Source organism: Marmota marmota, unplaced genomic scaffold (assembly GCF_001458135.2).
Source record: "Marmota marmota marmota unplaced genomic scaffold, marMar, whole genome shotgun sequence".
NCBI lineage: Eukaryota > Metazoa > Chordata > Mammalia > Rodentia > Sciuridae > Marmota > Marmota marmota.
The window spans coordinates 13,013,641-13,037,786 of record NW_026000185.1 but is presented as its reverse complement, the minus strand read 5'-3'; the positions used below and the strand labels follow the sequence as shown (position 1 = coordinate 13,037,786).

Sequence of the window (24,146 nt, the reverse complement as noted above, 5' to 3'; positions counted from 1 at the left end):
GAAACTCAAAAGGCCAGCCACGCGGGGAGAAGACGTTTGCCCTGCGCAGGGTTAGTTGGCCAGGGCTGTCGGTCACCTCTGCTGTGATCCTATTTCCAACACTGCTGTGATCCTATTTCCAACACGGTCCCATTCTGCATGGAGGGGGATACATAACTCATCCCATAACTACACATAGCTGCTGAATAATTGGTGTCCGCAATACTTAAAGCCCAATTGTAAATTAATAAGAGAAAAACACATACCTAATAGACAAATGAGCCAAAAGAATTGGAGGGGATTTTCGCAGAAGGGAAAGGGTGGATAACTGACAAACATGGGCAGGGGCTCGCCCTCCTTAGGAGGATTTTGCATTTTTAAACTAAACCCACAATCAGGTATCCTTAGAACAAGGAAAACCTAAAAGCCGGCTAATAACAGACAAATATAATCCAGTGTGAAATTGATTGTCTCCTCGGCCACGCCGTGGCCACCTAGAGGACTCTGAACTTACCCAGAGAGTCAGACAATCACGGTTCCTGAGCAAAAAAGGAAATACTCTTGTCCCCCTTGATCGAGTTTCGCTTTCCTTGATTGAAGTCAACAGGGTCTACCATGGTCAGAATCTATGTGAAATGGAAAATTCTAGAAAGAATTCATAAATGTTAAATAACTTTAATTACAATGAATTGTTATAATTGTTCTGTTTTATGATCATCATGATGGATCCCTTGCTGTGCCTAATGTAGAAATCAAACTACAGCATAAGTATGAATATATAGGCCCAGACGGTATACACGAGGCCCTACAGTATCTGTGACCTGGAGGGTCTTGGAATACACCCCTCAGATAAGGGGAAAAGGGGGCTCCTGCGCAGTTAACTCCAAACCTGCCCGGATTTTCTATCTGAGAAATGCAACCAAAGCATGTGGTAGCATTTTGCAGCTGTATATTTTATCGGGGACACGGATCCTGCATGCATTTGCTAAAATGTGAGTAGTCAGTGCTGGTCACCGGGTGGGGAGACTTCTGTGCTCCCCTCTGCTAGTGTTTAAAGTTCAGCCGTTTTCTAGCAATCAGTCAGGCAATTCACATCAAGTGGCAGGAAAAAAGACCTTGATTTTTCCTTGAGCCAGTGATCCCATGCATGGATTTTATGAGGATGTGACGTAGAAGAAAGAAAATGCCTACGTGTCCAGTTGAAGTCATTAAAAACAGCCAGGCACAGTGGCGCACGCCTGTAATCCTAGAGGCTCAGGAGGCTGAGACAGGAGGATTGCGAGTTCAAAGCCAGCCTCAGCAACTTAGCAAGGCGCTAAGCAACTCAATGAGACCCTGTCTCTAAATAAAATACAAAATAGGGCTGGGGATGGGGCTCAGTGGTGGAGTGTCCCTGGGTTCAATCCTGGTATCAAAAAAAAATAAAGAAATAAATAACCCCAGTGTCTAGCCATAGGAAAGTGGTTACCATCTGTTACAGTAATTCAGCCTCATGGAATGTTATGTGTGGACATTAAAAATGACACCTTACCGTGTCTCCGTCGTCAGATGCCAAGTGGGGCTATATGTTTAAGTTTTTAAGGAAGGGAATTGAAGAATTTGCCTGTGTTATGGAGGCAGCATTGACAGTGGCAGGGGGCTGGTGGAATGTGTAAAACGCTGGGATTGTGGTTGGATTTTGCTTTTAAAAAAGATCCATTCTTATGTAAGGTTGTCTGTGCAGTAAATTAAGAGACAAAAGGCGAACCAGGTGGCGGTGGGGCGGGCGCAGCTGAGTTTGGGCTGCTTAGAAGTTGTGTGCACACAGATAAAGCCCTCTGCCAGGTAAGGGCCAGCCAAAGGGCCATTTAGAAGCACTTCAGAGAGAGCCGTCAGGAGGAGAGCCGGGCTCTTGTCTTCCCCAGAGAATGTCTTTTGTCCCAGATGGTTTTCTTTGATTTCCTTTTTATTGATGAGAGCCTGTGCATTTAGAGGCTGCAGGGAGAGAGGCTTTTTGTCTGCAGCGCTTGCTGGGGAGCTTTCTGGGAGGCTTTGGGCCTATTTTGGTTCTCCCCAGCCCGCCCCACGTGCTTTGACCAAATTCAGCTCATCAGACTCTTACAAGAAAGGAAAGGAGCTATGTTCATGTGTGACATTGCCTCAAAAAGAGAAGAGGTAGAAGTGACATCAGTTACCCAGTCCCTTCTCCTATCTCAGGTTCGACTGTCTTGAACTCAGAGCAGGTGACAGGATGTCTTGCTGAGGTCCCCTCTGGGACCGTGGTATGGCAACAGCTCGGCCTCCATGTTGCGGCCCCCTGAGCTGGTGCTCGGGGTCATCTGGATTGACGTGGTTCCGGGTGCTGTAAATGCAGGTACCCCTTGACTTGCGATGGAGTCACATTTCCATAAACCCATCGTAAACTGAAAATATTCTAAGTCAAAAATGGTGGCGCACACCTGCAACCCCAGAGGCTTGGGAGGCTGAGGCAGGAGGATGGTGAGTTCAAAGCCAGCCTCAGCAACAGCGAGGCACTAAGCAACTCAGTGAGATCCTGCCTCTAAATAAAATATAAAATAGGGCTTTGAACATGGCTCAGTGGGTGAGTGCCCCTGAGTTCAATCCCAGTAAAAAAAAAAAAAAAAAAAAAAGGATTTATTCTGTCTTCTATAATTGGGATCTTAAGTGTCTCCAAAGGTCCATGTAATGAAGACTTGTTCCCCTGAGTGGCACTGTTGGGGAATGGCAGAGCCTTTAAGAGCTGGGGACTAGGAAGTCTTCAGGTCATTGGAGGTGTGCCATTGAAAGGGAGAATGAGACCCTAACCCCTTCCTCTTCCTCTCCTTCACCTCCTGGCCATGAAGTGAATGGGTTTGCTCCACCATGCACTCCCACCATGATGTGCTGCCTCACCACAGCCCCAAAGCAAAGGAGCCAACAGATCATGGACTGAAAGTTCTGAAACTGTGAACCAAAATAAACCTTTCTTCTTTATAAGTTGATTATCTCAGGTATGTTGTTACAGTGAGGGAAAGCTGACCATTGCACCACTTAACCTGCCAAACATCCCAATTCAGCAACACAGCACACTCCTCGTTTCTCCTTTGATCATGTGACTTATTGGGAGCTGAGCTCACTGCCACGGCCCGAGCATTGCAAGACCACATATCACTAGGCCAGGGAAAGATCAAAAGTCAAAGGATGGTTTCTACTGAGTGGCGATTCCTTTCATGTCACTGTAAAGTGGAAATAGATCATAAGTCGAACCATCACAAGTTGGATCATCTACAGTAGCAGGCAGATGGGCGCCGTCCTGGCCTTTAGGGAGAGCAAGAAAATATCAGGAAAGAACAAAGTATCATGAAGGAAATAAAGTGGTGTGATAGACCCAGGGGGCTGTTTGTAGTGGGATGGCCATGGAAAGTTTAGATGAGAAGGTGACGTTTGACCTGAGATTCCCAGGAAGCAGCAGGAGCAAGCCTTGGAGTAATCTTGTGTTTTCAAAAAACAGAAGGAAAACGTGGTTGGTGGATGGGTTCTGCCAACTCGTTTAGGTCCTTCTGATGGGTAGTTCTCAGCGGGGTGATTTTGCCCTCAGGGGACATTGCAATGCCCGGAGACATTTGGTGTTGTCACAGGAGTGGGGAGGGGATGCCACTGGCTTCCAGCTGGTGGAGGCTGGGGACCTATTTAATGTCCTTCAGTGCACAGGACAGCCCTCCACGGTGAAGAAGGACGCCTTGCAAGTGTCAGAAGTGCCGAGGGGGCAGATCCCGCTGCAGACCAGGCCGAGAGTTCTAGATTTTAAGAACGATGGAGGATTTTAAAGAGGGAGAAGAGCGAATGGCATGGTTCTGTTTTCTTTTATAGAGTGTGCCGCTGAATCATTTCAGCTCCGGCATCCAACATTATTGTACTAAGTTTGGTTAAGGGGAGGGGGACTTGAGGAACGAGATCCTTCCAGAACAAGCATCCACTCTCCTTGGGACGGCGTGGCCACTTCCTGGGAGGATTATCCTATGGGAAGGAAGCGGAAGGAGGGGAACCTTAGCCCAGCCTTTCCAGATTCTGGCTGGGAGCTGGTGCTTTGGCCTCTTGGGGTCTGAAGAAGGTTCAGGACAAGTTCCACTGAGGCAGGGAACAGTCTTTTCTGAAATTGATTGCAGAAGAGTTCAAGTCTGGTTCCTGTTAACAGTTGGCTTGGCCAGAGTTGTGTCCAAGAGAGAAACCTGAAGGAGCCCAGGATTCATGGGTTTGGTTCAGGATTTCTCAACCCAGGCCCTACGAATATTTGCGGTCAGATCATTCTTCATTGAAGCAAGAGGGAGCTGTCTGCACCTTGTAGGATGTTTAGCAGTATCCTTGACGTCTTCCCACCAGACCAGATGCCAGTGGCATCCTTATCCCAAGTTGTGACCATCAAAACTGTGGTGACATTGTCAAACATCCCTGAAGGAGATGCGGAAAGGGCAAAATCACCCCGAGTTGGTGCAGTTTTATCCACCAGTACTTTATGGGCATCTGCAAAGAGCACCATTAACTCCACGATCTGTCTTGGGGGCAACGGGTTGGGGAGCGTCTGGATGAGGTGGCCCTGCTTTCAGTTCCCACGTTTGAAGTTCTTTATCCACTGGCTACTGGTCAGCTTTTAAATGTAGTATCAGATACTTCCGCAGGGGAAGAGGAATTAAGAAAGACTCTGGCTCCAGGAAACCTTGGGGGGACATTTTTGCCTTCTGGTTTTTAGAACTGCAGTTGGTTTTGGCTTTTGGTTTTGTTTCTAAGGTGCCGGGGAAGGAACCCAGGGCCTCAAGCGTGCTAGGCATGAGCTACGGTTTCTGATGCCCACGTGGGCTGCTGCTGATCCTCTGTGCTACACCTTCTGGGGCAGATGTTAAAGTGGGGGACTCTGCACTTTCTCCAGGTCTGGGTTAAAATAAAGACCTTGAGGCCCCAATTCCTACCTTATGCCATTCAAAATAGTAACAGTTCTAACTGTCAATCTCAGCAAGGTCCTCGTGTCTCAATGATTCCTCATTGTTATTACTGAAATATCTACTCTTTTCCCTCTCAAATATATTTCTGATATTTGAAGTGGAGGTGGAGGACCTTACCTGCTTCTGGGGGTCCAGAGCACACACCTGTTCTGCCTAAGGGGAAGCCAGCATTCTTTCCCGCTTACCCACACAAACCGGGAATGCAAAGTGGGGTGATGTTATTTGTAAGGAGATTCCTAATTTATCTTAAAATCTTAAGTTATTAAGCATTGTTGGCTACTTTATTATAAATACAAGTCACTTGGGGTTTTATGTGGTGAGATTGGGAAGTTCAGGAGCAGAATTCGCATGGATGGCCTTTGCTGTAACATTTCTCAGCAATAGAATAAACCGGACCAAATCCTATGTACCTTTCAAGGCCTAGCCCAAGTGTCTCCTTCTGCATGAAGCCCTTTCTGTCCCCGCCCCTGCGGGGAATAGGCTGTACTTCAGTCTTCCTGGGTCTGGTTCCTATGGCCCGTTAACACATAAGCCCTATAATTTTTTTTTAATTGAGGTGAAATTCATATAAACATAAATTCAGCCATTTCAAAGTATGTGATTCAGCGACATTGAGTCCACACCCCGTGGTGTGCCGCCATCACCTCAAATTCCAGAACATTCTATCACCAAAGGAGACTCTGTGCCCGTGAAGCAGTCACACTGCCGTGCCCACTGCTCCCAGGTCCCAGCAGCTGCTCAGTCTGCTTCCAGTCCCTGTGGGTTTCACGGTCTGGATGGAGTCCTACCAAATGTGATCTTTTGTGTCTGGCTTCTTGGACTGAGCATGATCTCGAGGTTCACCCACATTGTAGCACCTGTCAGCGCATCGTCCCTTGTCGTATCTGAAGAGCACCCATCACCTGGATGGACCATAAGTTGTTTTTCCTGATGGTGGACACTGGGCCTCTCCCCCTTGGGGCTGTTGTGAATGTTGGGGAGCAGGTTTTGGTGTGGCTGCGTGTTTTCTGCTCTGGGGGGGATTACCTGTGAGTAGAATCGCTGGCCCGCGTGGGAGCTCTGTGTGCAACCCTTGCGGGAGCTGCCACAGTGACTGACCACAGTGGCCGCACCGTGTCGCATTGTCACCAGCAGAGTTACCACCTTGCCCACACCTGCCACTTTCTGCTTTTGTGTAATTATTGATTTGTTTGTTGTGGCCTTTCTAATGGGGGTGCCACCTCTGGAACTGTGGCTGTTTCCCATGTTCCCCGCGCTCACCCCAGGGGCCACGTCTTGTCGACCTAGGTTATGGAATGAATGTTGGTCACACGGATCAGCAAACCCTCTGACGGGGCTCAGTGAGCGCCCTCTCTATTTTCCACAGCTGTCCCCTGACTCCAAACATCGGTTTTGTGCAAATTGATGGCTCCCATCCCGCAGGAGAGAGAGGATCAAGGCCGACGCTTGGCCAGAAGACACGCCATCCCGTGCTTGGGGGAAGGAGAAAGGAAAGGGCTTCGATAGAAAGATTTGAGACTCTTTCTAGGAGATTAGTGGCTGCCAGAGACCCTGGGGATGCGTGGGCAGCTGCCTTGCTGATGGGGTGTTCGGGCCCCAGGAAGGAGAGCCGCCCGGTCCATCCAGGAAAGGCCTGTATGTGCTGAGGGCCTAGGAGATGGCCTCTCCTCCTCCTGAGTCCTGTGAGGGTGGCCAGGCCCCCATGGGGACAGCGCTGGGCAGCTTGCTCTGGCTCCGATGGACGTCTCTCGCATCAGCTCTTCCTGGCCTTTCCTCTGTCCCTTAAACACATCAAGTTCATTCCTTCCTCCGCCACCGGCCCTGACACTCGCTGTTCCCTCTGCTTGGTGAGCCCCCTCCCTGCCTCCCGAGTCTCAGTCCTTCATGACATTTGGGGCCATCCCCCAGCCTCACCTCTCAGAGAGAGTTGGTCTCCCTGCCAAAATGGCAGCCTTCGCCTGTGCCCCACCGTCCCGCAGCTTCCTTGGGTCTAAAGGCCAGTTCTACCACTTTCGTGCTGTGTGGCCTTGGACATGTTACTTAACCCCTCTGAGCCTCCATTTCTTCATCTCTTCAGTCAGTAAATAAACTAACTCCTCGGGGACTCATTATGAAGATTAAATTTGCTATGACATATAGAGAGCACTTAGCCTAATACGTGACATCTTGCATTTTTTAAACTATCCAAACTTTTGTTGTTAAAATTGTGGTTGCTGCTGTTAAGGGCTCTAAGGGCAGAAGAAAACATTCTGTGATGGATTGAAGAAAATAATTGGAGGCAGAATCTAAAAGAAGTCAACGAAACAGGCACCCACTGTCAACGGATCCACCCACAGCTACTCATTTAGAAGCTGCTGGAATCCGTCTCTTGCATGGTGGGTGCAAACGGAATGAGAGAGGAAAAGAAAAAAAAGCGACTTTCTCACCATTTTCTTTCTCTGCAGAATGAAGTGGAGCTGGGGGAGCTGCTCCTGTCTCTGAATTACCTCCCGAGTGCCGGGAGACTGAATGTGGACATCATTCGAGCCAAGCAGCTTCTTCAGACCGATGTGAGCCAAGGCTCAGGTACACTCAGATCCCTTCCTCCCCCAAAGTCTTTAAGGGGACATCTGTGTTTGTTTGGGGGAACCTGATTTTTCTGCATCCTGTGTTCTCTTGATAAGGCCTTGGGAGAGCAGATAGCATTCAGAATTAGGATGCTAGTTCAAGAAGGAAAATAAATGATCAAACATCTCTTAGGATGAAGCAGGTACTTGATACCATCTTGGGAGCCCTGTTTGAACTGGGAAGTGGACTGTGACCAGGTGTGATCACTCTTGAAAAATCTAGATTTTCTTTGAACACACGGAAGCCCCGAGGAGGTTGCTCACCTTCACAAAACTGTGCCTGCAATAGAGACACCATGCTCTAGGTGGCGGTAGTGTGTAATGACTTTGTATTCCAATCCACCAGCATGGTGGGCACAGCCTGGTAGTTTCTTTTTTCACCCCCAGCTCATTCCATGTGTAGCATAAATCTTTATGAACCCCAGCTTTGAAAGGCATATGTGTTAATTGAAAGGACTATGTGTTAAGTGTCTATAGCAAAACCAACTCAAACATGTCTTTTAATGAACTAGAACAGGTTCTGTGACATTTGTATGTAGCTTCTCCCATGACAGCAAAAGGTATTCTTGTGAAAATAGCCACGGTCCCTGGCACCTCTTAAGTTCAGTGGTGGAAATATTGTTTTCTGTAAATGTAATAAACAAAATAAATTATATTTGCAATAAGGTAACAACCGAGTCTAGAAGACACACTGCATGCTCAAAAGACACATTGTAAAACGGGGGGTTTCAAGGGAACTGGTGGAAGAATTGGTGTGAGGTTTGGAGAGTTTCAGACTCATCCCAGTGGGAGAGAGACGGTGTGATGAATGAGTAAAAAGGTTCAGGAGTCAAACTTCCTGGAACCAAATCGCAGTTCCGCTGCTTACAGATGATGTGGTCTTGGGGGAAGTTATTTAACCTCTCTAAATGCCTCGATGTCTCCATCTCAGAAGTTGGCATAATAACAGTATTCATCTCACTGCATTGAGATCTTAAATAAATGTTGAATTAGTTAATGTACATGAGTCCCCTTTCTAAACTATAAAATGATCGAAGGATGATATTTATAATTCGTTAATCTCTTTTCTCCTGTGGATGGGCTGTGAGCTCCCTGACGTGATAAATTTGTCAGCAGACAAAGATCCAGGGTAACCTCTGAGCCTGGTTTTAACTCTACTGGTCTGAGCTTGAGCAAGTCATTTGTTCTGCTGAGTCCTCAGTTTTCTTACCTTAAAATGAGCTCCGTGACTGAAACCTGGGGGAGGTTGGTAAATATTAGATAACTGGGGATGAAGGACAAGGATGAGCAGATAAGGAGTGGTTGGGGAAATGGTGCATGGATGATAGAAGAGATGGGTGGACGGGAGATTAATCAATGAAAGAGAGGTCTGGACTGGTGGAGGGGGTGGTCCTAGTGGAGGGGTGAGTGGATTCGTTTCCATGGTCTTCAACATTCTCTGGTGCTGTGTCCAAATCTCAGACCCATTTGTGAAAATCCAGCTGGTGCACGGACTCAAGCTCGTGAAAACCAAGAAGACATCCTTCTTAAGAGGCACCATTGATCCTTTCTACAATGAGTCCTTTAGCTTCAAGGTTCCCCAAGAAGAACTGGAGAATGCCAGCCTCGTGTTCACAGGTGGGTAGCCCCCTAGACCTCGAGGAAGCCCAGGTGAGGCACGTTCAACCCCTTCCTGTCCCAGAGTCGAAAGGCATCTGGAGCGAGTTGTGTTTAGGAACGTCATGCCGGATGTTCCGCCAGCTGGGTTTGAATCCACTTACCGTCTGTGAACTTGGGCAAGACCGTGGAGCCGTGTAACAAAATCGTTCTGTGTTACGAATCTGACTCTGGAGCTAGATTTCCCGGAACTGCCACATGGTAACTCAGATCTTTGACCGGTCACTTGACTCCTCTGAGCTTCCGTTTTCTCACTGGGGACAGTAATGGTGCTTGTATCATAAGATTCTTGTGATGAATAGGTATCTAATGACCACAGAACAGTACCTGGTACATAATAAGTGCTCACTGTGTGGAATCTTTGGTGATGATGATGATGATGATGATGATGATGATGATTCAAGTTCCTTAGTCTAATAGGGGGACATATAAGAAAATAGAGTCAATAACTCAGAGATGAGGACTTTGAAAGGGTTCCCAGAGGATAGAGTGTTTAAGTAAAGGCATCATCTGCCACTGTCCTGTAGAGTTCAGTCTGCTTTTTTCCAGGGTGTGATTTAGTCTTGTTTCCAGGGTGCAGTAGTCACACTGTAGCTTAAATCAACAATCACAGTTCCTGTGCCCGGGAGCGTAGTCAGAGTCTTGCTGAGTGGCTCTGAGTGAGCATCTCTGACAAGGCGGCAGTCAGGGAGTTGGCTGGGGCTGCAGGCTCATCTGAAGGCCCAACCAGGGAAGCTCTGTTGTCTTTTTTATTGTTGTTATTTGTTTATGTATTTATTGGTGCAGCATAATCATATGTGTGGTTGGATTCATCGTGAGGGTCTGTGCTCGAGCGCTCTCTTGTAGTGGTTGGCAGGACTCAGTTCCCTGCAGGCTGTTGGATTGGGGGAATCGGTCCCTTCCCAGTGGTTGGCCGGTGATCTTCCTCGATTCCTTGCCGCATGGACTGCTCCATGGGGCAGTTCACGGCATGGCAGACGGCTTCCATTGTGGTGGTCACGTGAAGGAGCGACAGAGGGAAAGGAGGAATCTTTTGTCATCTGATACTGGAAGTAACATACTATCACTCTCGCCTGGTTCTGTTCATGAGAGCAACTCGCTGGGTCCAGCCCACATTCAAGAAGAAGGGATTTCACAAGAGTAAAAATGGTGTGAGGTAGGGGTCAGTGGGAGCTGTCTCAGAAACCGTGCGCACGTGGGATGGGAGTCAGTGAAAGTCACAGTATCATTCCATGTGTCCTCATCACAGTAGGTACTTCCCTATATCATGGCTGATATTCACCATGACCCGCCCTGTCAGTCACTATTATCGTCCTCAGGTTACAGGTCTAGTGACTCAGGCTACGCAGCCCTGCCAAGCTCTCAAGTGAAGAAAGAGAGAGAGGATTCAAGCTCTGGTCTTGCCAGCTCGACAGGTCAAAGGTCTGCATTTCCTCTAGCACCTGGTAGGGCTGGCATTGGGGACCCAGTGTCACCCCTTCAGGAGTCCTTCTCGGGGCACATGGAAGCTCTCTGCTTAGATCTAGTCTAGAATCCTTGGCCCCAGGTCTCCCATGAGCTCAGGGCTGAAGAACCCTCATGCAAGGCTCCCTCTGCACAAGCTGGTTACACTTCCTGTATTGCACGTGTCCATCCTCAGAGGCCCCCCATGGACCTGTTGATTTTGGACCATCTCAGGGCCTGTGGCTTGGAGTCTGTGGCTAATGAAGCGCTGCCTGCCCTGTGCAGATCTCACGATCCTCACTGGTGCAGCCTGTGACAGCTGCTGTTACAGACCAGGGCCGCCCCCTCCAAGGTGTCAGGCCCCGACAGATCAGTGACTGTCCAGTCCCTGAGTGGCAGGCGAGCAGGCCGAGGTTGAACCAAAAGCAGATCAAGGCGTGAATATCTATTCCCAACCTGGACTGGTATAAAAGACTTCCCGTGGCCTGCTTGGATGAAGAGGGGACCTCAGAGGACCCTGGGAGCCCCAACACTTCCATATTTCACCTAAAATTTTACGACAAAAGCAGCACATGCTTGTTAGATTGAGTGACATGACAGAAAGGTGTACAAGGCCCAAGGACCAGAAGGTCAGGGGTTGAGTGCACAGGCTGGAGATCCAGCCTGGGTCCCAACTTTGCCACTCAGTCACCTTGGTGGCCCTCGGCTAGTCTGTGTGCTTAGGTTTTTCTCATCTGTGAAACGGGAATAACAAGGACCCCTCTAAGGAACACTAGGTAGATCCACAAGATCAGCACACACACAGTGCAGGGCGCTGTCCCTAGCACAGAGTGAGCACTCTCACAACTTTTCTGTGGGGGACTGGAGATTGAACTGAGGGGCGCTTAACCACTGAGCCACATCCTGGTCCTTTTTTATATTTTATTTTGAAACAGGGCCTCACTAAGTTGCTGAGGCTGGCTTTGCAATCCTCCTGCCTCAGCCTCCTGAGGGACAGAGTCTCACTGAGTTGCTCAGGGCCTCACTAAGTTGCCGAGGCTGGCTTTGAACTTGCCATCCTCCTGCCTCAGCCTCCCGAGCTGCTGGGATTACAGGTGTGCAACACTGTGCCCGACATATGTAAATGTATTTTTAAGGCACCCAGATATTTCTGATGTTCAGTCAGCGTTCGGAGCCACCGTGTGAGTAGGAATCATGGCTGGCTGGCATTTTATATACAGGCCACTGGCTGGGATAATAGAGGAAATGGGGATGCAGCCTGTAGAAATCCAGGCAAAGCTGCCGCTCTCCTGAATGCAAATCCACAAGATTCTAACTTGCTTTATTTGTCAGCAGAGAAAGCGGCACTGTCACCTCCAGGCTGAGGATCTCAAACCCAGCCCCCTTGTGTGTTTCCAAACACTTCATCACAAAAGTCAGGTTGATCTGCAATTTAAGCATTTGCCAAGAATCCCCAATACAAACCCGCAATTAGCTGCTAGGCTGGGCTTTCTGAATAGTTCCCTTTTCCCTGTGGGGAGGAGGGTTCTTCTCCTGCAACTTTCAATTAGGTGATTTCTGCAACTGAGGGTTGTTTTTTTTTTTTTTTTTTAAAGGAAGACAGAAAAGAAAAGAAAGGGGAGTATTTACTTTTTGACTCCTGAGATAGCAACGTGTGGTCCAGAGTCCTTCTGGGAAATGCAGGAAGGTTTACAGAACCCAAGGAAAGTGGAGCTGGCCCCAGAGGTCTTTGGGCCACTTTGGAAGGAAGAAAGGGAGGGAGGGAAGGAAGGAGAAGGAGGAAAGAAAGAAACTGAATGGCGATACTTCAAAATATTAGAAATGGAATTGTCATATGATGTAGCGATTCTGTGTCTAGGTATATGTGCAAAGGAATTCAAAGCACGGACAGATATTTGTACACCAATGTTCACAGCAGCATTATTCACAATAACTAAATGGGGCAAAATACCCAAGTGTCCAAGCAGGAATGAATGGAAAAAGAAACTGTGGTCTGTCCATACAGTGGAATATTACTCAGCCTTAAAAAAGAAGGAAAATCCGTCACCTGCCTCAATATGGAAAAACATTGAAGATGGGCGGTCATTAAAGGACTCACAGTGCATGATTTCATCTATTTGAAGTATGCAGAGTAGTCACAATCATAGAGAATAGAATGAAGGTCCTTAGGGGATGGGAGGGGAGGCATAGGGAGTTATTGCTTATTGGGTACACAGTTTCAGTTTGGAAAGATCAAAAAAACCCAGGTAGGAGCCAAATGAACCTTTCTTCTTAATAAATTTCCCAGCCTCAGGTATTTTATTATAGCAACAGAAAATGGGACAAAGACTTTTTAAAAATCCTGATGACCAAGCTCCAGCCCATAGTAACAGAACCAGCCTGGGTCTCTGCTTTTGTTTTGCTCTTTGGGGAGCATCTGTATTTGTCGGAGCTGGCCAGATAGCTCTCTTATGCAGGCTGGGCTGGCCAGCCTTGGCCTAGATGGCTCTGCCTCCCTCCCAGCTTGCTGTCTGTTTGGAGGCCTCCCAGGCCCCACTGTGAGAGCAAGTTCCAAGGCACCTGGTCTGTTTTCCATAATTACTTGGCTTTCTGCAGCTGGAGCACCAAATTGGTTAATTGAATCTGCTGGGGCAATGAGATGGGTGGGGAGACGCGGCAGGAACAGCTGAGAGGCCTGGAAGGCAGGGCTGACCCCGGTCCAGTGGGCACCGGAGGACACGTTTGAAAAGCAGGACCCTGGAGAAGCTGAGGATACACAGCAGGGAGACAGGATATCCTGTCTGAGGGGCCCAGCCTGTCTGAGGTGGAGGCCGTGGGCTTGTTCTAAGACACAGATGTCCCTCACAGTCCTGGCCCTGCCTCGGCCCAGCCGCCACCTCCTCTCCGCAGGCTCCCAGCCCTCTTCCCCTGACTCTGTGGGCACCAGCCCAGCTCTGCCTCCTCGAGAGAAGGTTGCAGGCCCATCAATATCTCAGCAGGTTATGATTGGGTTCAGATTTCGCCTCCCACCTGGCAAGCCCTTGACATTGGGTAAATGATACCCCTTTGGGGAGCCCCAAGTTCTTCCTCTGTCATGAGCGTCCAGCCTCAGTCCTTCATAGCATAAGCTTTAGATCGCGCCCTGTACAGAGTTAGTGCTCCATAACTAGCAGACGGGATGCTCCTGATGCTGCTGGGAATAGATGGACCCTACCCAGAGGGACGGCCCCTGGAGTTGCGCAGACCTGGGTTTGGATCTGGGCCCCCCTGTCAACCAGCCAGGTGACCTCAAGCAAGTGACTCCACCTTTCTGAGTGCCAGCTTCCTCTTGTATCCAATATAGCAAATCGTGCCTCTTATGGGAATTAGAGACAAGTCAGCATATGGGCCCATCCAGTCCAGAAATGGACGCTTGGAAAATCCTGTCTGCCGTTTTAATCATCACAGTGTGAGAGAGTCGGAATGCTGGCACCCGGGTGGTGGACAGCTCGGCCCAGCTGCCTGTGCCCGTCTCTCCAGCGTCTCCCTCACCTAATCGCCAGCGCCCCAAAGCTGCCAGCTGGTGCCGTGTCCATCAGCCAGGGACGGATGCTAGATCTGTGCCAACCCGGCCGCAGGACCAGGCCAGTTTGTGCTTCCTGCTGTTCCCTGGGATCGGCAGATGGGAGACAGGTCACAGCAAGAGCTGGCCTTGCCGCTGAGCTCCAGACCTGGTCACGGGGAGTGAGTGGAGGAAGACTAAAGGCCATGCTCTCTAACCAGAGGCCATGAAGGTGCACCCCTGGGAGCCAGAGTGTGGGGACGATCACAAAGCGGGGAGATTGAGAAGGGACCACAGACTTGTGCATGAACTTCAAGCTGCTCACAAGCTGATCTCACCCCAGATGGTATCACGTGGGCTTTCAGAACTGAGCTACAGGGTAGTCCCTAACCCAGGTCCTAAACTGGGCCCTAGGGGACACCTCAGAGGGGCCGACGTGAGCAGCACTGCCTAGGCTTGGCAAACAGGGTTGACATTGCAGTCACAGTCTGCAGACGGCAGATGAGAACCTGTGGTCAGGACCTACCCTGGTCAGCTGCTGACACATCGATGCATGCTGCAGGATTTAAACAAGACACTGAAGTCTCATAATGTTCAAAATGACGAGGATACGATTTGAAATGACTTGATTTATGAGGACTGGGGAAATCTGACAAATTCTTAGAGAAATTAGGATGGACAGATACCAACTGCAAGGTGGCCTAGATATGGGAACAATCAGACTTTAAAGCATCGATGATAACCATGCTCCAAAAGGTACGGCAAACCCTCTTGAGAACAATAGTAAATGGGGAATTTCAGCACAGAGTAGTAGTTTAGTTAGTTTTTTTTTTTTTAAAGACCAAATGGAATTTTTTTCCCCAATTGGAAATTTTATAACGGAAGAAGCACAATAACTGAAATAAAATACTCACTGGGTGGGCCGAATGACAGAATGATGACGATAAAGGGAAAAGGGAGTGAGCTGGAAGAGAGATTGAGAGAAATTATGCAGCTTGGGCCACAGAGAAAAGAAAACTGGGACCCAGGAAGAGGGATCCGAGGTCTAACTTCCACCACGTGAATCTTGGAAGGAGAGAAGAGAACAGAAGTGGACGAGGGCAACTTACCCTGGAGGAGCTCAGGCAGGTTCCTTACCAGGTTTCTGGGACCCCATCTCAGCCACCCCACCCCAGTTCTTCCCTTCCCAGAAGGCATTAGCAACCCCTGGGGACACTGTATGGCCCTGTGGCCAATGTCGGCCAGACGTGGCTTCTGTGTGTCAATGAAGACATTGCTTTACCTCTCTGATCTTCCATTTTCTTATCCAAACAGTGGCAACAGTGGTACTTATGTCCACCGTAAACCTCCTGTGCCCTCATTATCCTCATTTAGCAAACATATAAGGGACAATCTGTGTTATGGCCATTTTTCAGTTGGAGAAACTGAAGCTCAGAGAGGGAAAATGCGATGGGTTCAGCCCCGACAGAGTCGGAGACAGCAGTGCCCACGAGACTTTTCCTCATTTCAGGTACGAGCCACAGGTTCAAGTTCAGGGGGTCCATAGGACCGTCTCCATCAGCCGAGGGAGGAGGGCAAGTCCCTGGTGGATTTATTACTGTCACCTCCTCCTGGCCACCCCGTGTGACCATACAGAGCACAGCTCACCGAGTCTTGGTGTCTGGCCCTTTACGTGGTCCAGTCACACTCTGTCCAAGTGTCTTTCCTTCCACCTCCAGCCCCGCCTCCAGAGGTCTCATAATATCTTTAGTCTTCAGTGTCTCTAGACTTAGAACTAATGCCATGTGGCTCTAGAGTCCCATCATATGTCACATTGCCAGGATGACCTGCCACCAAAGCCCTGAAGCACGCAGACTCTCCTCTGAGGCAGGACATTCCAGGGGTGAGGGGTCACTCTCAGGAGCCCAGGACAGAGGCCAGACCTCTCTTGGGGCAAGGAGAATTCTTCATTATGGAGGAATTTATTAAACTGGTGACTTACCAAAGTCACTCAGCTGGCCAGTGGTTGAGTGGTCAACTAACGCTGGTTGGTTCTTAAGCTCCTCTCTCTGAACCTCTACGCCGTGGGTGACGTACGTGAGCATCCCCTGGGGATCTGGTTAAGAGGCAGATACTGGCCCTGTAAGTCGGGAATGGCCCCTCAACATCTGACAGAAAGACCCAGAGGAACACATTTTGAACAGCAAGGAGACCCTCTCTCTGTTTCTCCCAGGGGACCCCCAAATGGCCAGAGCAGGGAGACCACGTGAGTTTGCAGAATTAGCAGGGGCAGGTCCAGCAGATCCTGAGGGAAAAGAGTTTTGTGGGTTTTCCCCTCAGTTCACTGAGGAGCCTTTGTAGCAGTTTGACCAGGGAATGAACATGATCTTGAGTTTGAAAAGCATCACCCCTGCTGTTAGCCGGGGCTTGCAGGAGAGCAAGGGAGGAAGGTGGCGGAGGATTCTTCCGGAAAGCGACTGTGTTGGGCCAGGAGAGAGGTGATGGTGGCTTGGACCAGGCAGGCGGCAGAAGGGGTTCAGAGAAGCAGCTGAGTGGACTGTAATTTTGGAGGTAGAGCCGGTGGAACATGTGGGTGGGGTAGACGGGGAGGGCCATTCCCTGGGCCAAGCCACTGAGCTGAGCCCAGTCTGGGCTTCCTGTCTAGATCCTGGCTCCCGCCCTGCAGGCTGTAGTGGGGACAACAGGGAAGGATGTGTGTGCTCTTCTCAGCCCGGCGCTGGGTGTATCTGAGGGCGTCGATCCTACAAGTGGGCAGAGGCCAGAACTCCTGCCAGCAGTCAGCAGATGGAAGTGCAAACCTGTCACCCTGGGGGCTCTCCTGGCACAGCCCTGAGCCCTGGTGGCACCTGCCTCTCAGCTTCTCCTTGAGGCTGCCCAAGTTGGCCCAGGCGGTGAGACTTGGCTGGATCTTAGGCATTCATCTGGGAGCCCGAGGCAGCCTCTGAAGACCAGGCCGGCTGCCAGAGCCCCTGGGGTTTTATGTCCCACTCAAAGAAATGGCTGTTGAATGACTTGATGCCTTTGGATGGAGCCTTATTCCAGACGTATCCCTGTGGGGTGTGGGGGACTGAGGAGCAGAGGATTTATCCAACCACACGTGTCCCTGCAGGGCCCCAGCTGGGCCGGGTGGGCAGGAAGCCAGCAGAGACCAGGCTTCCTCCCTGTGGGCAAGCGACAGCTCGGGCTCGGCCAGTGCCCGGGTAAGGCTTGTGTGGGGGATGACGTCAGACACCCAGAGCATGTTTCTAGACGTCCCCGGCCGTCACCTGGTCCTGACTTCAGCCACCCAGCCAGTGTTGTCGTCAGCAGCTTGACCTTTCCACGCGCAGGGCCTGCAGGGTGCCAGCCGCAGCGTGAGCTGACATTTCAAGGAAACCTTTTGCTCTAGCGAAACTGGCTTTGGCTTAGAAATCAGAAAGCTGGATCCCCAGAGCTTTGCAGCTGTCTCATTTTGAATAAGACCTTTTCGTGCCTTTAACTCTATTCTTCATCTATCAGACGCGAATAAAAATCCCTCTCAGGGTTGTTCGTGCCATATTTGACCATAATAATAGCAAACTCGCATCTAGTGCTTCCTACGGAGCCAGGCACCGCTCCAAGTGTCGGGCACGAAATAGCTCATCTCGTCCTCATGGCAACACTGTAACGCTGAGACCATGTTTGTTACCAGTTTGTGGGTGAAGAGACCGGGCAATGAGAGCCTTCAGAGTGCCTTGTCCCAGTTCCTGAAGGCAGGATTCAAACCCAGGTCATCTGGACCAGAATCTGGCCACCCAGCTCCAGGTTCTACTGCCTCAAACACGTGGACAGCCCTTTGACCCTGAAGAGCTGCATTTGTTATTGAAGCAAGAGCAGAAAGATAGAAATAATACATCCTTTCTTGGCGCTGGCATTCAGGTTGTGGTAAGACAATTGATAACCACGTTATTAATCCTAGAGTAAGGGCATCAGAGAGGGCCTGGAGAATGACTTTAAATTGCATAATATGAGCTGAGAAAGGGCCAGCTATGCAAAAATAAGGGGAAAGAACATCTAAGTAGAGGAAATGGGAAGTGCAAAGGCCCTGGGGCAGAATAGGCTGGTTTTGGTGAAAGAAGAGGAAGAAGGTCAGACTGGCCAGAAGGTAGTTGAAGAAGAGAGTAAACTGTGCAATGAGGCCAGAGCCTCAGGTCAGGGCCATGGTAAGGGGGGTAGGTGGTAGAGTTTATCAGACACCTACTGTATGCCCAAGGCTGTGAGGCACTGGGGAACAGATGTGGCTCCTGGCTCTGTGAAGGACGGGGTAAGATGACATGCGTGCAGGGACTTAGCACATAGCAGATGCTCCGTGGGTGTAATTTTCTCTCTTTTCCAGTTTATAAGTCATTATGAAAACTTCTCTGGGTTTCTGCCTCCCCCTTATTAGAGCAGCACAGAATGTGGTTGGCTTATCATAATAAGCTGGAAAATCGTAATTAGAGCGAGCTTGAAGTGAGGGCCCGACTAAGCAGGCAGGTGGGCAGAGTCAGCAGAGTCAGCAGAGCCAGCGGCCGGTGAGAGAGCACAGCCTCCCTCCGCCTTCCTGAGCAGGCACGCCCCACTTCCAGGGTACAGGCTTTGGAGCCTAACTGTTGGTCACCCCTTTTAAGATCCCGGGTTACAGACCAGGCCCATGACCAGGACAGTGTCTTCTGACTTGGTGACCAAAGTGGACATTCATGTTCTGCTGTGGGGGTCCCTTCTGCTGGACCTATTGGGGCTGCGAAGGCAGCTGGTGGGTGAAGTGGAGGGTGGGTTCATCTTCTGTCTTGGTTCAAGGTCACCCTTGGCCTCTTGGTGGCCTCTTTGGTAATGAGGGGACCAGGACATTTAACATATGCCAGGATTGCCTTTTGATAAAAGGAGAGCCCCCAGCCTCGTTATGAGAAGTGTCCCCAAGCCCAATGAGTCCCAAGGGCGTCGGAGGGCCGTGGCAGACCATGCTTTCTAAGTTGTCCAGTGTGGCTTGGAGAAGGAAGCCCAGCAGGGTCGCGGGAAAGGCCTGACTTGGAGGCAAGGAGTTCGTCGGTAGCTCTTTGTCCCCGCAAATCGTAAGCACCAGCCTCTGTGAAAGGTTTACTATCCTCCAGTCACTGTCCCAAGGCCTGTGGGAGCACTAATGACCAACCAAGTAGGTCCCGTGGCCTTTCCCTGCCCACCCTAAGGGCAACCCTGTAACACTGGAGGCTCTTTGTTACCATTTTGTGCAGGAGAAATCCAGGCAGCGAGAGGGGCGGGCCTTGTCCAAGGTCCTGAAGGCAGGACTCAAACCCAGGATTCCTCCCCATTTTACAGGGGAAGAAACTAGCAGAGGGGGCTGGAAGGATGGCTGGGAACTGAGAGAGAGTCGCTGTGTTAGTCGAGGGAAGGCCACGGGGGTTTGGTGGCTGGGCACCACAGACACCTGTTGCTTCCCAGGTAGTCTGTGGCTTCCCTTCAGGGTGACCCTTCCTGCCAGGATTCAGCCAACCAGGCTCCTTCCATTCCTTGGCTCTGCTCTCTTCTGAGGCCCTGGAGGGCTTTGCCTCCAGCTGATGATGGGACAGGGAGAGGGAGAGTAGTGAGGGTTGCATGGGAAGGTGTTTGGGGCCAGGCCTGGGAGTCATGTCAATCACTGCAGTGGCTGCTGGGAAATGTAGTCCTACCTTGAGTCCATGGAGCCTGGTGAGCAGTCGCTGGGGACCACACAGAGCCCGACCTTGCCCTTAGCAAGCTTGCTGTGCCGCCTCCCTGTGCACCGTTCGCCGCTGAGTGCATCCTCAGGTCAACACTGAGGGACTCCCATGTCTCCAGATCCCAGGCTGGCAGTCACCTGGGCCACCTTGTGCCCAGCAAGCCCCAGGCACCTGCTGATTTAAGAAAGCAGTTAGACCCAGGTTCGTGCCTGGAGGCCCTTTAGCTGCACAGCTTGGCCTCCTCCCAGGATCTAGTGGGGAGAGGCCAGCTGTGCTGCTGCATGCCCCCCAGTGCACAGCCGCCCCCCACAGCAGAGGAGGAGCAGCACAAAGGTCATCGGCACCCAGGCCGAGGCACCCCTAGGTCGAATGGTGGGATTCTATGGTCTCCTGGAGCATGGGGGACCATGACGTCCCTGGGGAACTGAGAAGGGCAGGTCAGGTTGGGCACGGAACCTGCTGGCCCCTGTCCTGCACCTGTCTGGGGTTCATGTACCCTCCACATGGTACTGTCACCTCCCTGCGTTCCCAGTGGGCCCTCCAGCAGCCTCAGTGGGACAGATGAAGGGTAGAGCATGCGGGGTCCCTTCCAGGCGGATCTTCATGGCTTCCCCGTCTCCAGCCGTGAAGATGGGTGAGAGCAGAGACAGCGTGTTCTGCAGACGGGAAGGTGAACGGGGGTTTTCAAAATCAGGCCTCTGCCCTCCCCTGCCTGGTGGGTACTTGTCATGTGCACATAGTGACCTGAAGGGGCCGCGTGGGCAGGAGGAGCCCTGGCAGCTCTTTAATCCTATTCTAAAAGATGCATTTTTCACATACTGTATCATATTCCACTAAGTCAATGAGACGAGGAACAATTTATGTCATCAGTCCCGTTGCTGAATAGCGAGTGGATTCTGGGGTGTGTGTGTGTGTGTGTGTGTGTGTAGAGACACTGTTGAATTGAACCTCCTGGCACATATTTCTTGCCCAGTGTGTCCAAATGGTCCTGGAGCTAAAATCCCAGCAGTGGATAATTAAATCCCTGGGTTGTGTCAGGCCTATGTATCTTTCCGTTTTGATAGCCATTGTCCATTTGCAATCCAAAAAAAATCCTGACACCATTTTTACTCTTTTGTGTCTTGAAGTGTGCGTAAATTTTCACCAGATTAAGAAGCAGAACATTCCCAGAAATTCCCTCTGATCCCCTTTCCATGGCCACTCCTTCCCCTGGGATAACTTCCTGAGTTTTCTCACCTAACACCCGGGCACCTCTTTTCAATCTCTCTGTAAATGGAATCATGCCTCCTCTTCCACCCAACATAGTGGTGACATGTATTCCTAGCACCTAGCACCTACAACTCCTGCTCTTGGGGTCGTGTTTCGGTTTGTGACTATGCCAGGCTGTTCATTCCAACAAAGCACACACAAAACACCCCGGCATCCTAAAACTAGGGTGATTTTTAAAACACACTAGAGTGTGCTCGTCAACAGCAGCATCATTTCTATCAAGGAGTCGTGGGGGATGCCGCGTGAGCCAAGCAGCCAGGTTGGGAGCAGGGACTTAGGACATGAAGTCATCAGGACCCAATTTCAGACCCCAGCTTTGCCACCAGGCCACTGGCTGGGTCCCAGCCTCGCCTCCACCTCTCACTTGGATCTGACACCTTGCCTTGCACCAGGCTTCAGGACAGACGCCGCAGTGACCCACACCATAGGTTAAGGAGTAGACTCCACTTGGGAACAAGGAACAATGACCGAGGACAGGCCTTAGCAAGAAAGGCAGACGCTTGACTTCCACCTGCCATCCCTCGAGAGCTGTGACCCAGCCAGGCACTGTGACCCAGGACTTTGTGTCTGTCCTGCTGCCACTTTTTGGGCAGGCAGCCTGTTGGTGCAACACCTCCAGCCTGGGTGCGATGCCAGAAACCAGAGACCACAGGGGATTATGCTCATCTTTCTCCAGTGGAGGAAGCCCCGCCCCCCCAGAGGCCAGGGGCACTGGTCCTAGACAGACCATGGTCCAACAGTCCTTCCTGAGCTTCAGGGGTCACTTTTGAACAGTTCTGCTCATTGCACTTACACCCTGAGCCTCAGCCTCCTTATCTCAAAAATGGGAGATCATTCAAACCCTGGCAGGTGGCCTTGAGGGTGAGACAAGATCTTGCGTACACAGGACACAGGGGTCAGAGGACTGCTACTGTTCTTTAAGCAGTGTCACTGTTATTCAGAACAAGTCTCTTTTGAAACTACCCCAGAGTATGCCCCACATTAAAAGAAAACATAAGTAGCAGAATTTTTCATCCTTGGAAGTGAGTGACATGTTTTGTAATGGTTTGGGTCTTGGAAAGCTAAGTGAGTCCACAGATGGAGCTCAGGAATGCCTCCCTCCCCCTTAATCAGAAATAAGGCATCATTCTAAAGAAATAAGGCTGTTTTCTCTGGGTATTTTTAAGGGGGTTCTATTCCCCATCTAAATGTTTGCATGAGAGGCCTTACCTTAGGCCAGGAGATCTGAAATCTGGCTGTGTGTTAGGGCCAACCCAGCAGAACTTTCTAAAAAATACTGATGCCTGAGTACCACCTCCGGAGATCACCACAGTGGGCCATGGATATCCCTTTCTCCACCATAATGTTTAAAAAACTCCCCCGTGACTATAGTGTATGCTTGAGATACGAATCGATGTCAGAGGTTGGCTGGAGCAGACTGCGAATCTCCTCCCCACAGTATCCGATTGAGCAGGTCTGGGTAGGCCTGAGAATTTGCATTTCTAACAGGTCCCTGGGTGCTGCTGATGCTGCAGGTCTGAGAGCCCACTTTGAGAACCTATATCAAGCTACAGCTTATAGGCCAAATCTGGCCCACTCCCTGTTGTATAAATAAAGTTTTATTGGATCCTAGCCACACCTGTTCGTAGACATACTGTCTGTAGCTGCCTTCTGCTACAACAGCCAATTTGAGAACTTGCAACAGAGACCTTAGGTGCTCCTCAGGGCCTCAGATACTTGGTATCTGTCCTTTGATGGAAAAAGTGTGTCCACTCTGGCCTAAAGTAGCACCTCAGCACTCTTTGGATCCTTTATCCCCTCCACCCAGGGGACAATTGCCTTCTCTGATTGGGAAGAGGGTGTGCGCCTATGCAGAGGTCCCTGGTCCTCTGCTGGGTGGGGTTGCAGTGTTAAAGTCCCCACCCGTCACAGGCAGCATTTTCTGTCACTGTTAGGGCTCCACCCTACAGGGACAAGATCTGCACCATAGCATTCAGAGAAGTTTAATCCAACAGAAGAGCAGATGTCAGGGTCCTTGTTTGTAGAAGGAACAAGGCTAGGCCATCAGGTCAGCTGACAGTCCTGCTCTTGCATCTAACTTGTATGGCTGCACCTGGGAGTATTTTTAAAACACCTGGCACAAGTCCTCCATTCCTAAACCAACCAACAGGACCTTTGGAGCTAGCTGGGGGGGTAAAGCCGGGCACTGAGGAGAGATGATTCAGAGCTTCAACAGGTATCTTGTAACTAGCTCTGGAGACATTTGCAGGGAACAGTTCCCCCGGTGCCACCGTGCCAGCAGATCTGAAACAAATGTGCAAAGACGGTCCCCATTCGGATGTTTAAATTGTGGCTGTTCATGTAAAAACAAGCACATGGCTTTACAGTCGCACCTTTAAATGCTTCCCCCCACGATGGTGTGATTCACACCCAGAGCCGAACGCCATTCTTCAACCATATGTCGTCCTGACGAACGCAGGAGCCACGCGGCTCAGTCTCCACCGAGGAATAGAGAAGTGGTCCGGCAGCCCCAAAGGAGTCGGAAAGAACTTTCCATCTTGACTTCAGCTCCTAAAGAAGGCGGAAGAGCTCCTCGTCATTCCTAAGTCCCCTCCAGTTCAGAAGGGCTCCTGAGCCATTTCTCAGAGGCCTCCCTCAGCCTCCGCCTCGTCTCCCCTGATTTGGTCTGAAGCCTCCTCTCATTGCTCTCTCCTCAGACCTGGGGCTCCTTTTCTCTTGGTCTGCATAGCTCCCTGGATATCAGCGGCTTTCCTTGAGGGGCTGAGGCGAGGCGGGATTTGGTGTTAATGAAAACGCATCTCATCTTTCATGCTTTTTCCCTAAGGCAGAGGTTGGAAAATCCAGGCTCTAGTTGACATTTGGGGCTGGACGATTCTTGGGTGCCAGGGGACTGTCCTGTACCTTTAGAACGTTGAGCAGCACCCTTGGGCTGGACCTACTGGATGTCACTGATTCCCGCCTCTCCACTGAAAACAGGGTGATAGATATCTCCAGACATGGCCAG

At 50.4% G+C, this 24,146-nt stretch overlaps 1 protein-coding gene across 15 annotated transcripts in view; it reads left to right on the top strand.

The window, feature by feature from the left end:
- The window catches only part of Syt17 (synaptotagmin 17), a 102,581-nt gene that overhangs the window by 31,990 nt on the left and 46,445 nt on the right, over positions 1 to 24,146 (top strand). For all 15 annotated transcript variants that reach the window (XM_048789563.1, XM_048789564.1, XM_048789560.1 and 12 more), the window contains 2 exons: positions 7,400 to 7,520; positions 9,023 to 9,178. In XM_048789563.1, the coding sequence (XP_048645520.1) occupies positions 7,400 to 7,520; positions 9,023 to 9,178 (277 nt within the window). The remainder of the gene's footprint in view (positions 1 to 7,399; positions 7,521 to 9,022; positions 9,179 to 24,146) is intronic.